A 14,516-nucleotide genomic window follows, 5' to 3' on the forward strand; every position below is an offset into this window, starting at 1 on the left:
GTCTTTTAACTAGAGTTGAGGTGACTATTGATAAGTAATGACTTCGCTCTGTCATTTTTGAATAAATATTTCAATTTTTTACTTTGGATTTCACTTGTACTTTCACTAGGAGATTTTCTGCCTTTTACCTTCTTTTGTAGTGATGATCATGTTTCTATGTTTCTATGTGCAGAACATCCTTAAGCATCTTTTGCAAGGATGGACAAGTGGTGACACATTTTTTCAGTTTGTTTGTTATGGAAGGTCTTTATTTCACCTTTGTTCATACATGAGAGCTTTGCAGGGTACAATATTCTGGGTTGACAGTTCTTTTCTCTTAAGACTTGGACTATATCACACCAATCTCTCCTAGCCTGTAGGATTTCAGATGAGAAGTCTGCTGTGAGTCTAATTGGTGATCCAGAAAGTAATCTGGCATTTCTCTTGTGAACATTTAGAATCTTTTCTTCATGTTTTACTGTGGTGAGTTTGATTAGAATGTGTTGTGGTGAAGATCTTTTCTGGTCATGTCTATTAGGAGTTCTATGTGCTTCCTGTACTGGGATGTCCCTTTCCTTCTCCAAATTAGGGAAGTTTTCTGTTATTATTTCACTAAATTGGCCTTCTAATACTTTCTCGATTTCCACGCCTTCAGGAACTCTTAGAGCCCGTATGTTGGGTCATTTGATAGTATCCTGTTGATTCCCAATAGTGTTTTTTAGTTTTCTAATTTCTTCTTATTATTTTTTTATCTGACTGTATAATTTCCTGTGCTTTGTCTTCTAAGTCAGATATTGTTTCTTCTGCTTCAGAGATTCTGTTGTTAAGGCTTTCCACTCCATTTTTTATTTGACTTATTGAATTCTTCAGGTCCAGGATTTCATTTTCATTTCTCTTTAAGAACTCAATTTCATGGGAGAAATGTTCTTTTCATGTCATGTATGGATTTCATTGGTTCATGCATTTGCTTCTTATTCTAAGTAATCCTGCAAACAGTTTTTTAAATTCCACTTCTAGCATTTCTTCAATATTTTCATCTTCACAATCTAGTATTGAAGTGTTGTGTTCCTTTGAGGGCATCATTGTGTGTTCCTTATTTCTGTTTCTTGAACTAGTGCATTTATTACTCAGCATTTGTGGAGATACTCATTGGTTTCTTCTTTGCTTTTTCTCTGTGGTGGCTTTTATCTTTGGACTATTCTTCTGTGGATTAGTGGAGTGTCTACTTTTTCTGTGACTACCTAGAGGCATGTGGTGGGTGTGCCAGTGAGCTCTGTTCAGTGTTCCAGGGTGAAGGGAGTGTCCAAGGTGATGCCCAAGTTAGGCATGGTAAATCTCCTTTTTTTTTTTTAATCAGAGGGAGGTTTGTTCTGCTCTGTTAGCATAGACTAAGCTCACCTCCTCTCCTCAAAGGAGACCAGTGACTGGGCACTAGACCCATTAGGTATAATATTTGTCCGTGCTGCCACAAGAACTACACAAAGGATCTGTGCAGTCCTTGGTGTTAGCACAGAATCCACAGCAATGTCCTTCACCAGGGGACCAGGGAGCCCTGAGCATGTGGAGCTGCCCACAGTGAATACCCAAAGTCTCAGCCATACCTCGAGACCTCCCACATAGCCACAGTGTTTCCACAGTCCCAGCACACAAGCTTCCCACAGTAATGAGCACCCAGCCCCATGTCAGTTCTCCCTACCAGACTCAGGAGTTTCTGCTTGACTGGTTGCTGGGTGCTGTCCCAGCTGTTACATACGTCCAAATTGGCATGCACTCTCTATTGGCTTGTAGGAGGATGTCATTGCAGGGTGATCAGAGAGAGTATCATGCCCCCCCTTTTTTTCTCCTCTAGTTTGGCAGGTATACTGTCCCCCACGGGGCTCGATTCCGGATTCCCTCCAGGCTCTTCCTTCAGCTTTATCACCAATGGCTTGGGCTGCTTTTATCTGGTTTCACCTCACTCTCCAAAGCTGGTGCAGAGACTTTTGGCTGCTGAGTTGTACACATCCACACCCTTCACATAGGTCCAGCGTCCTTCTAATTTGTATGGAGTTTCCTCTGCCATTTTCTCCCTCTTTCCTGAGATTATACCCTCCCACTTTTTTTAAACTATCTTCCCCAAGATCAGAGTAACAAGCTCCCTCTGTACTCTGCCATCTTAATCCAATCCCTTGCTGTATTTCTTAAACATTTTCTTCTTTTTAGTTATTCCACCATTCATGAAAACCCCAACACAGAAGTCTGGGAGCCACACAAATCTCTTCACTTCTCCCTAGTCCCTCATGTGAGATTTGTTCCCAGGTTGTGTCTATGAACCTCTGAACAATTCCCCTATTTGCCCACCCCTCTGAATCCCAATTGCCTGGATTATTACAGTAAGTTTTAACTGGACTCCCTGCTTCCCATCTTCTTTTAATATGTTTCATCCTCCTTCCCCCACCGGGAGGAAGCTGGGCCAAGGCCAAAGCTGGGAGCCAGGAACACAATCTAGGTCTCCCAGCTGGGTGGCTGGAACCCATTTACTTGAGCCATCATCACTGTCTCCCAAGGTTCATATTAGCAGGAACTTGGAGTCAGGATCCAAAGCCAGGTGCTGAACCAAGGTACTCTGATATGGGACGTGTCATCATAAACAGTGGTTTAACCACTAGGCAGGAACCTGCCCCCAGAATGGTGCTGTTAAATGTGAATTTGATTATTATACTTGTTTCCTTAAACACTTCAAAGGCTCCTACAGAATAACATCAACATTTTCAAGTAACATACAAAATCCCTTCTGATATGACCCTTGACTACCATGACCCTTGCTTCCTAGCTCGACTCAATGCTGAGCTCTATCCAGCTATCTATTTCCTAAATAGCCATTTGCTTCTTGCCTCCCTAAACAATCCTACACAGCTCTTTCTTCCTTACATGTTCTCTTCCTATTATCCTCCCAATTCCAGCCACCCGGGAAGCTCTTACTTACTCTTCCAGATCCAGCTCTGACATCCTCTGGAGTACTTCAATCTTACTCCACCGCTGTGCAGAACAAATGTCCCATTGTTTCCTTTAGAAAGGAATCAAGAAAACAAATGGAGGAGTCATGCCAAAAGGACCTCCACCTCATAGATCAGCACCCAAATGGAAAGCAGAAACCTCCAGGAGAATTTAGGAATGGGCCAGAGGTTCTTCCTGACAATACTCCCTCACAACCCTTCTCAGTCCACCCTGACAGTCACCTCTGATGGCTTCCTATTGACCTCAGGACACCTCAGGACATAAAAAACTGTCACTTTATGTCCCCACTTGCCACACTGCACAGCCTTAAGAACTCACCAGGTAATATATTGATATTGTGCAGAGCTTGCCTACATCTAACTGATGCCAAAATGACCAGTTAGCAAAGAAAAAATATCAGATAACCACTGGGTTACACAAGCCAGCACATGGGGTAAGGTATAAACAACTGATTTTTACAATTTCATAAAATCAAATAATTTGTCTGATTTTTTTTCTGAATTGACCTCTGTGTGTGTGTGTGTGTACCATGCCAACACAGCCAGTTTCTGACAGAGGAAATGTATTCTGCAGTAATACAGCCAACCCAAATAGGCAAAATCAACAAGAATATATGATGCTTATTTCCCTGATAATCCAACCCAGGTGGAGCACTGGAAAATGTCTGGAACTAGATAAACATGCTTCCAATGGGACTTTCCTATGGTCCTCCACAGTAGGCAAATAGTACCATCCTGGTTCTGTGAGTTACACTTTTCCAGGCAAGTCCAATTTGCCTGTCATTCCCTAAATCTCTTTCCTTTCCTCCATCATTCTAAAAAATAAAAAAAAAAATCATTTCCAAACAGACTGCTCTCTTCAAACTATGTAGCAGCTCTGCAGTCCTGGACTGATCATGTTGGCTCATTCTTGGGCCGTTTAGACATTTCGTATTTCTCTTCCCTCAGCAGCCTTCCCCCCGGGTCATTGGACATCAGGCCATGCTGAGGCATAACACCAGAAGCACGTGATCCCACACAGACAGAAACAGAACCCTACCCAGATTCCCCTACACCTAGCACACACTGGAGTCAGGCAGACCTGGGTTTTCAATTTTAGTTCTACCTTCTATCAGCGGTGTGATTTTATGTAAGTTCTTAATGTCTAAGAATGTATTCCCTTACCTGAAAAAACTATGGGTGTCATAACAGCAATCTGTTGAACACTAAGGATGAACTAAGACCATGTGTGTGAAGCTGTCTCTGCAGCTCCTGGCCCATTGAGATGCTCAAAGAACATTCCTCTCCTGCCTTTTCCTCCCTGCTGTTTCATCTAGTTAAGCGAGTTCTCCTGGCCTGCCTTATTCCAGCACCACTGGGCACACCACTTGCTGCAGCTTGACGCCTAGATTAGTGCAACTGAATTTAAGGGAGGTGACACCTGCTCCATTCAAACTTATTTCTATTTATATTGAGTATGTTGATTAATCAGCCATTCATATGGTTCCATGAGTTGGGAATGTTTGCACATTTTTACTTTTTAGATTTTTCATTTTTTTAAATATTTGATTTATTTGAAAGGCAGAGTTACAGAGAGGGAAGGAGACACAGAGAAAGAGAGAGAGAGAGAGAGAGAGAGAGAGAATCTTCAATCCACTGTTTACTCTCCAAGTGGCCCCAGTGGCCAGGGCTTGAGCCAGACCAAAGCCAGGAGCCAGGAGCTTCATCCAGGTCTCCCACGTTGGTGGAAGGGGCCCAAGCATCTGGGCCATCTTCAGCTGCTTTTCCAAGACCAATAGCAGGGAATTGGATGGGAAGTGGAACAGCTGGGACTCAAACCAGCAGCAAGATGGGATGCCAGCATCGCAGGTGGTGGCTTTACTTGCTATGACACAACACCAGCCCCAGCAACGCCAACTCCAGATGTCTTCATTTTAAACAAATAAAGTTTGTATATATGAGGTTCATAAAAATGTGCAATCTCAATTCCATGCTCCTACGATTTTTAAAACTCTCATATCTGATTGATGTGTAATACATACACATAAATACATACAAATATGTAAATATTTTTCAATATGGAAATACTTAGCATTTATTATTTAGGCTACACCAGGCACTGTGCAGGGATGCCTCATTTAATTCTCAGAAAATTCGCACGGTAACTCAATGAGATGGGTACACCTATTAGCCCTATTTTAGGAAACTGGGGCTTAAGGACCTTAGATAACTCGACCTAAGTCACACAGTAAGTTCGCATCAACATACCCAAAATTCCTAAATGAGTAGTTGCGTTGACGAAGCCTCTGTTTTGTCTCAGTTGAAAGCTCAGAGGCTGCGCTGTGAGTGCTTTTAACTTGCAGTAAAGCGCACTGCGGGACTCGGAGAGGGAGATAAACAGGAGGACAGGTGTTAGAGACCGCGATGGCAGCTGTAACCCGAGGCCGGCTCCGCGCCCGCCACCGCAGGGGTCTGCGAGGCCGCACCCAGCCGGTGCGCGCCCGTGGACTCCCGCGGCCCGGGCGCGCCTCTCACTTCCAAAGTTGGAGCTCTCCCGGGTGGGAGGGGGCGGGGAGGAGGGGAGGCCGGTGACGTCACGAGGGAGAGGCGATAAAGCGCCCCCCGCCGCTGTCCCGGCGAGGACTCTGGGCTGTCCCTCTTGGGGGATTCGGGGCCGCCGGTCGCTGCGTCCCGCCGCCTGGGAGCCCCGGAAGGCCGCGCCAGGAGGCACCATGCCCCAGACCGTAGTCCTCCCGGGCCCTGCGCCCTGGGGCTTTCGACTCTCGGGGGGCATAGACTTCAACCAGCCCTTGATCATCACCAGGGTAGGTGTTTTGCGGACCCCGGCCTCCCGGCAGGCGCGGACAGAGCCAGGGAGGGCGGGCGGGATGGGGGTGCCGGGGGATCCCGGGCCTCGGGCTCCCAAGCCGCTGGGGCCGCAGCAGCGCGACAAGTGGAGGCTTGAAGGATGCTGCGCGGTGTGGGGACCCTGCAAAGTCGGCTGGGAAGGTCCCGCACCCTCTCGGTCCCCAGCAGCTTCCCAGGGGAGCGCTCCAGGACAGCTGGACGGCTGCGGAGCCTTCCCGTCTTCCGCACCCCATCTCGCTTGGGCCACAGTTGTGGTGCCAGCATGGGGAGGTAGGGACGCAGGCGGGCCGGTGCTTCTTGGGGCTGGACACGCACCTCGGCGTCTTTTCTTGTCTGGATGTAAACTTCAGCAAGGCGCTGTTCGCGGGGCACAACCTGGCTTGGCCAAGTTGGAGCCGCTCGTATCAAACCAGGCGGGGAAAATATTACTAATGTGTGTTCCTGGGTTTCCAGGCATTTTGAACAAATATTTTCCAAAGCTGGGGACTTGGCTTAGGAACCATCACCTATAATTCAAACTATACAGAAAACGAGTCTGATAGGTTACTTTTCCTGATAGAAAGTAACCCTCCAGACTAACTCTGGAAATAATATTTTAATACACTGTCAAGCTTTTCCTTCCTTAACATTCTCTAACGTCTTTTCTAATTAGAAGAAGGAAGTAAATATAAAACCTTGTTTCTAAAATCAGTATGCTAAAGTGTAAGTCTCTGATTTTTTTCCAACATAGTATCTTTCTCTCTAGAAAATTATTGTTGGTGTTTCAGTTTCTACATATAAACCACTTTAAATTAATTTCAATGCATAAACTTTCAGGATATTATACTTTTATTTTCAAAATGACATGGTATTTTCTTCCTTTATGTTGCTTATATTGTATTTTATAAATCTGCACTATATCATCTGACATAGATTTTGAACAAGATAATACCTTTTAAATTATGTTCTATTTATATATATCTGTGAGATTTGGGAACCCATGTCCTTTCTAAAACTTTTCAACACATGTATCACACACATGTATACAGTGGATGGAACATTTCAAGCTTTGTTTCACATTTTTCCAGAACATGTAAACACATCTGACATGTGTTTTTATATAAAACGTGAAAACAACGCACCCCCAAAAATGTTCCTAAGTAAATTAAGCAAAAATGCTTCAGTGATCTGCGCCAAACAATTCCTTTTATAGATTTACCAAAGAAAACAGTTTCCATTATCTCTACAGAGAAATATTTTTAGTTTCTGGAGTGTGATTTCCATTTGTTTATATTAAATGTAATAAACTTTGACTCCTACAAATCATATTTACATTAAATCCTAAAGAAATAACTGTCACAAAAATCCTTTAAGAGATTTATAGAAGAAATATTTTGTTCTTACTAGATAACATGTCAATGTAATTAATTATATGTTTCAAATTTTGAGTGTTGACATTATAAATGTTTATTTTAAAACAGTATTTACATTCTAGAATTGGACTACAGCACTACAGCAGTTATTAGTAAGTGTATTTGATATAGAGACAGTGATTATTTAAGAATCCAATTCTATCTCGAATTTCTAACTCATAACTAACTGTGTCATTCATTTTGACATTTGGTTCAATAACAGAGCATGACCAGATATGATTATTTCATTTGAATATGCCTTTTTCTCTTCCATTAATTTAACCTCAAGACAGCACATAAAACTATGCTATTTTCTAGCCCATGTGTCCCCAAAGCCATGTACAAGGAGTTCTTAGAAAACGGAATTAAAAGATAATGTGACTTTCCCATGAACTTTCTGAAGCTTTTTTGTACATAATAGATTCTTGCTGAGAAGTGAACACACAGTCACCTGGAATTTTATGCCTAGGTGAACACCGAATTGAGAATATTTCCACTGAAATCATGAGAGTACTTAAAATCATTTGGGAGGAGGAAACTCCTGAAAATAATTTTAGAATGCAAAAATAATGATGAGTGTTATTAGGTAACAGAATTATTCTATTAGATTTACATATTTTTAAAAAGGGAGTAAAGTTGTATTTTTTTTTTTTTTTTACTTTTTGACAGGCAGAGTGGACAGTGAGAGAGAGAGACAGAGAGAAAGGTTAAAGTTGTATTTTATTATTATATCTTATGTTTGCCATCACTCTTCTCAGCACTTTTTATCCACTAACTCACTAAAATCTCACAATGACCCCATGAGAGCAGTGGTAGTATTATCCTCTTCTGCAGATGAGGCGAGTGAAGTTTCCAGAGTCCATTTGCCTGCCAGTAATCCAAGTGGCAGGACAGGATCTGATGCCAGGTCTAACAGCCTCCAAAGCCTTCATTCTGAAGTCCACAGAGGTGAAAAATCCCACGGAGGGTTCAGATCTTTCTAGATGGGTATTTTGTGCCATCCAAGTCATCACTGCTCCTGTTGTTTCTGTCTTCAAGATCAGCAACTTTCCTTTTTTCCTCCACTGTCTTTATTCAAGATGTCAAACCTTCACACCTAAACGTTTGTCCTCCTTCTCAGTTCACCCTGCATATTCTCACCAGCCATCTCTGTTTGCATCACCACTCCACAGAAAATAAAATGTGTGGCCTTTAGCATGGCATTTGCGGTTTTTTGCCTTTTGTCCTAACTTGAGTTTCCAACTGCATTTCCCCCATCTCATCCTTCTTTCTCTATTCTTTCCCTCTTCTCTCTCCACCCATAGGGAGTAATGCTAGATCATGTAGGATTTCCCTCGCGTCTCTGCTCCTGAAATCATTTCCCCCCAGAGTTCTCTGCCCTCCCCTAATGTCATCTCTGTCTGCAGAAACACAAATACTTCTTCCAAACCTTCTTCTAGTAACAATAATTTCATCCATTTGATGACCATGGAAGGAATTTTCTAATTTGAGGATCACTTAGTGCCCAGTACAGTGTCTAGAAAATTATAGATATTGTATGGTAAATAAATACACAATGTGAATGATTGACTAAATTGTCCTCTCTTTATATAACTGGATTGTCATAAATAGATACAGGTTGTGTTCTCAAAAATACTCCACAATAAAGATAAATGAGACTTGTTTTGCTGTTAGTTGATTTATCTGTTTTAGGTAAGTTCTTAAGTATATAAAGAATTGAACTATCAATGTCTACACTTAATGTCAAAAATGTCTTGTAAACGAAATGAATTTCCTGAAGTCAATTAAATCGGCTTTTGTCCTCCTACAAGCTGTACTCTCCTCTCCCTGTCCCACACTATACAAACGCAGACTATAGAAACTCTCATAACCGATTGTGCTCCACCCAAAGTTTGTAGGAGGGAGGGCGATGAATACAATTCTCTCCATCAACTGAAATGACTGCTCTCAAAATTAGGACAAAGTGTTCCCACCCCACAATGTTTACAATCCAATTAATCAACCAGGTAAATCTTTGTATCATAAAAACATGAAAAGTAAACTACATTGAGATGCTGGATATCCTAAAACAAACTCAGTAACTAGTTGTGATACACACAATTTATAGGAAAGCTATTCCTAGGCAATAACTGTGTTATACTTTGTGCAATAGAAAAACCTAAGTTTTGGATCTTCAGTTCAGTGGTTATTACAAACACCGTATATACTGGTCTTGGCATTTCACAGAATAAAGTTTAAGTTCCACATATCTAAGTGAGCTTCTATTCTTCCTCTTTGAGAAGATTCTGAGAAGTCCGGCTCTTAAGTTTTTGGAACATCCAGAAGGTGGATCTACTATCATAGGTTACACATTTATTGTCTGCTTTCATAAAGTTCCAGTATGGGTAGGAGGCAAGCTTCTTTTGTGTACATATATAAAGCGATTGTATACCTCAGATGATCATTTCTCTCTTCCCCATCACCACTTCCCTCTCTCACTCTTCTTTTCTAATCAGAGCACACCCAGGGTCATTATTAGAATCCTAACATGAATTTGGGGACCAACAAACAAGTGTCAGTGCATTCTTAACTTTTGCATAGAAAAGTGTATAACTTTAACATCTTTCATATTTAAAATTTGAACTTTTAGAAGGAGTATTTACAGTTGAATGCAATCCTTTTCCAGGCTGAAAAATTATAATAGAAAGGTTGATGTGAATATTACCTTTTTTTCTGTTTCATTTTGTTCTAACAAAAATTGTGTCTACATGAAAGCACTGGTTCATATGTTCACAAGTGTCAGACGTCTTCCAAATGTCTACCTAGTGCAGAAGGTCTTGTATATGAAACTCACTGGAAGGATACAATCACAACTTAGATGGATTCCCACCCTCTGATAAGTCCAGGTATCAGTTGAGGAAAAGGGACACAACACAATCTTCCCAGGATCCCACAAGAAAACTATAGCCAAAGAGATAAGATGAGGCAGGGGAAGAGATTACTTGTAGGAGAGGCATTGTGGGATAGCAGAGGAGCTTGGGCCATGAAGTGAGACAGACCTAGGTGGGAACTTCAGGTTTTCACACACTGAATGTGTGACCCTAAACTAGATTCTTATACTTCTGATCATCCATTTTCTCATTTTAAAATAGAGATAAGTATTTCATAAGATTGATTTAAAAAGTAAAATAATATAGTCAATAATATAAAAGTAGTTCTCGAGCTTGGTTGTATATTAGAACCACCTCAGATAACTTAAGAAAACATTCAGGGACAGGTGCACACAGAAATTCTGATGTAACTGGTGTGGGGCATGGCTGTAGAAATGCCCATTGCAGCCAAGTGCATCCAGTGCAGGAGGCTATGGATGTCAGATGAGGCATGCGGAGCTTATTACGCAATGGAGAAAAACTGAGTGATGGAGTTTCTCACAGTTTTGCTTTGAAGGGCAGTGCAGCCCTTCAGTATATACTTCTCTTGCCCCATAACTATTTCAATCATTTTTATTCTCAACATAAAAATCATTTCAGAGCCATATTTTTATTTCCCTTCTGTCTCCCATGGTAAGTGGAGCACTACAGATGCTTTTTCTGTACTTTTAAGCTAATTTTTCTCCCAAACTGTACCCAAGTAATGTGCTGATGTGTTTAACAGAAATCCTCTGACGCACTTGTTTAAAACACAAATTCCATGGCTCCTCTTCTCGAGACTCTGATGTCTAACTCCAGACTTCTGGAGTGGGCTAGAGGTCTTTATGTTCAACGGGGACCCCAGGTGATTCTTAGAATCAGACAAGTTTGAAATCATGGTGCTCAGTGGTTGTTGGCAGTACTCTATCCAATTACCTTTCTGGTAGTTTCAATAGTTATGATCATGATCATGAGTAGTAAATAACACGTTGAACAACTGTCTGCCTCTTTGTAGCTCTCTTCTAATTTGGGAAAACAGTTACAATGAACTGTGAAAAATAATACACGAATCATACAAGGCTATAATATTATAATAAAATAATTCTGGGAAATAACAGATTTTTGTGATTAAGCAATAGTTTAACTTACTAAAACCAGGCCACTTTTCCATTCACTTTCTGGTCAGTAGCATACTAAAGTTGAAATGTAGGAAGAAGTAAAGTCATCTGTCATGTTTCCTCCTCTTCATTCTTCTCTCTACATTCTTTTTTCTTCCTCACAACTCCCTTCAGGAATTGAATACAAAGTCAGAAGTGAGGTCTGGCCATCACTGTCAACCAGCTCTCCTACCTGATTTCTGAAACAGCTGGTGATGTACTATGCAGTTGTTCCTAACTTAGTGGGAAGCTGCAGTTACCTTACATACCTCTCCCTCTCTGAGAAATAGAGGCAGTTGTCTTTGTCCGGCCTCTCACAGAGCTGTTGTAATGGTCAAAAGTGTGTCAAGGAGCTTACAAATGTAACATTTTGCATCAATATAAGGTGGTATTGTTAACTTGAGTATTAATATATTTTAGTAACATTCAATATCTAAAATGTTTGACTGAGGTATTCATTATCTGAGCTCAATGGATATCTAAGTTCAGATATCCTACTTCTCATTCAACCTAATAAACCTAAAAAAATGCTCAGTTTTTCACTATCAGAATTGAGTATTATATAATTTCAAGCTCCTTAAACATATTAGAAAAACTCAGTGATGTTTTAAAATGAACATATTGGGATGGACATTGTGGTGCAGTGGGCTAAGCCCTTGCTTGGGCACACACATCCCAGAATCAAGTCTTGCGTCCACTTCCAGTCCAATTTCCTACAAATATGCAGCCTTGGAGGCACAAGATGATGGCTCAAGTAGTTGGTTTCCTGACACTCACGTGGGAGTCTTGGATGGAATCCCTGGCTCCTGATTTCAGACTGGCCCAGATCCAGTTGTTGCAGGCATTTAGGGAGTAAACTAGTGTTTGGAAGATCTCTCTCTGTCTCTTTCTCTTGCTCTGCCTCTCAAATTACATATATTTATACACATATGAATGTATATATAAATACTATATTGTAACTACATAGTAATGCACTATACACAAAAATCTGTTTAAATATCAATTAAAGGAAAATATTTTTAATTAGTAAAAAATGAAGGCAAACATATTTAGCCAAGATTTCTGGTGTACTAACTCAAAGAAAAGAATCCTGGCTTTAGATATTTCAGAATACAAGGTACTGATTTTAACAAGAGAAAATTAAAAGTTTAGGATTATTTTTATCCCTACAAGTCATGCTGAGAATGGACACTCTTGTTCTTCTAACAGTTCTGGGACTGGGAGTATTTCTACATGGAAAATGAAAATCCTTCTAAAGGCTAAGATGTAATAATCCCTGGTTCTCTTCTCCCAGATTCTATCAATGGTTCCTGTTGAAAAATCAGTATAATACCTAAACTGAGATGATACAGAAATAAAATTAGTACAATAAACATTTGAGTGATAAAATGGAAGATCTAGGACACATAAAAATTTATCATTTTGGAGATTTTATTTATTTAGATTAACTTGGAACTCTCTTAGAACCACAAAGTCAAATGGAATAGCTAGAATAAGCAAATTGAAAAAAAAAATTAATGACTGATTCTCAAATAAAGCATTAGGAACAATCTAGTTTGTCCTTGGATGAGTTTGAGATTTAAGTCCTTTGTGTTTTTCTGCTCTAAACAGTGAGAATTTCCTAACATTACAGTAGGTTGACATTAATAGCCGCAATCTTTGAGTTCATGGGGACTAGTTCATTCTGAACTCTGATTTAGGGGGCTTGTTCATTAATTTTCTACTTTGGGGTATACAGTGGGAAGCATTAGAAATTCTATAGGCAATGGGTTACATCCCAATAAACCCATAATAAATTGAAAATACTATAAGTCAAAAAAAAGCATCTAATGCACCTAACTTACCCAACACTGTGGAACATTGGTTGTTTACACCTATGATCAAGTAGCTGACTGGGAGCACAGCTCATTGCTGCTGCCTGACATCTCCATCGCCAGTCTGGGAAAAGATCAACAATCAAAATACAAAGTAAAACTTCCATTGAATGCATATCACTTGCCCACCATGGCAAAGTCAAAAAATCCTAAATTGAACTGTTATAACTCAAGGGCCAAGTGAACACATACTATGTACAGCCTCAAGAGCTTCCAGTCTTGTTGGGACGACAGACAATGCACAACAAGCAACAGTACAAATACTTTTCGTGAAGGAACTGAACAGAGCACAATGGTGAAGAATGGTGGTGGGAGAGACAGCAGAAGTTACTTCAGATGTGTAGGGAGATTTCTCTGAGAAAGCAGCATCTGAGCCTGGGTGTAATCCTAAAGGATGAGAAGGAGCAACCAGGCAAACAGTGAGTGCAGCATTTCAGGCAGAAACACCTTTGCCTGAAAAGGCCCTGAGAGAGTAAGAGCTGAGTCAACTCAAGGAGCTGAAAGGAAATCAGGATTATTACAGAGCCAGATGCTGTGTGAGAAGTAGGCAGGGTAAGACCTACATGAGGCTTAAGCAGAGTAGGTATAATGATTATAGTAATCATTGCCTTTACTTGAACATTCAGCATAGTACTAATTTCAAATTTTCTATTTTCAAATACTTAAAATAGTAAACCATATTTTCCCCTATGTCCTTAAGTATTCCTTTTCTCCCTCACCTCAGAAAAAAACTTGTAAGTTTCTTGTAGAAATCATAAAATTGGTCTTGCATTTTAATCTAGTTTGACAGTCTCTGTTTTTTAATTGGTGTATTTAGATCATTTAGATTTAATGTAATTGTTGTCATTTCATTAAAATCTACCATTCTGTTAGTTGTTTTCTGTTTGTTCCATCTGTTCATTCGTGGAGAAGACAACGAGTGAATGTAAATTTCCCTTGTGTCTTTAGTTTACAGAGTTTTATATGCTCATGCTAATTAGTTATCAATTTTCAACATTTTCTTAATAATTATAGATGAATTCTTCTTAACAGCTAATATAGTAGCCACATCTTCCTCCATGCTCTGCTACAGATGAGCCTGTGTTCACATCTTATCTTTCCTGGAAGGCATTTGGTTTTCCTTGGATTTCAGAAGAAAAGTTACAATTTTGTTTATTACCTGACTTCTTGTAAGTGCAAGAGGAATTCTTTCTTCCAATTTCTCCACCTTATGTGCCCTGGATTTGTTTAGGCTATTATAACAAAAAAGAATAGATTAAGTATCCTATAAATAACAGAAATTTTTTTCTTATAGTTCTGGAGGCTGATCAAATTACCAGCATTGTTGAGTTCTAGTGAGGCCCCTTTTCCAGGTTTCCAATAGTCAGCTTCTTGCTGTGTCTTC

General features: G+C 40.4%; 1 protein-coding gene across 2 annotated transcripts in view; it reads left to right on the top strand.

The window, feature by feature from the left end:
• The first annotated feature begins 5,605 nt into the window (after positions 1–5,605).
• Positions 5,606–14,516, top strand: part of PDLIM3 (PDZ and LIM domain 3) — a 32,140-nt gene continuing 23,229 nt past the window's right edge. For both annotated transcript variants that reach the window (XM_062212900.1, XM_062212899.1), the window contains exon 1: positions 5,606–5,779. In XM_062212900.1, coding sequence (XP_062068884.1) covers positions 5,687–5,779 — 93 coding nt within the window. In that variant the 5' untranslated portion in view covers positions 5,606–5,686. The remainder of the gene's footprint in view (positions 5,780–14,516) is intronic.

Source organism: Lepus europaeus, chromosome 16 (assembly GCF_033115175.1).
Source record: "Lepus europaeus isolate LE1 chromosome 16, mLepTim1.pri, whole genome shotgun sequence".
Taxonomy (NCBI): domain Eukaryota; kingdom Metazoa; phylum Chordata; class Mammalia; order Lagomorpha; family Leporidae; genus Lepus; species Lepus europaeus.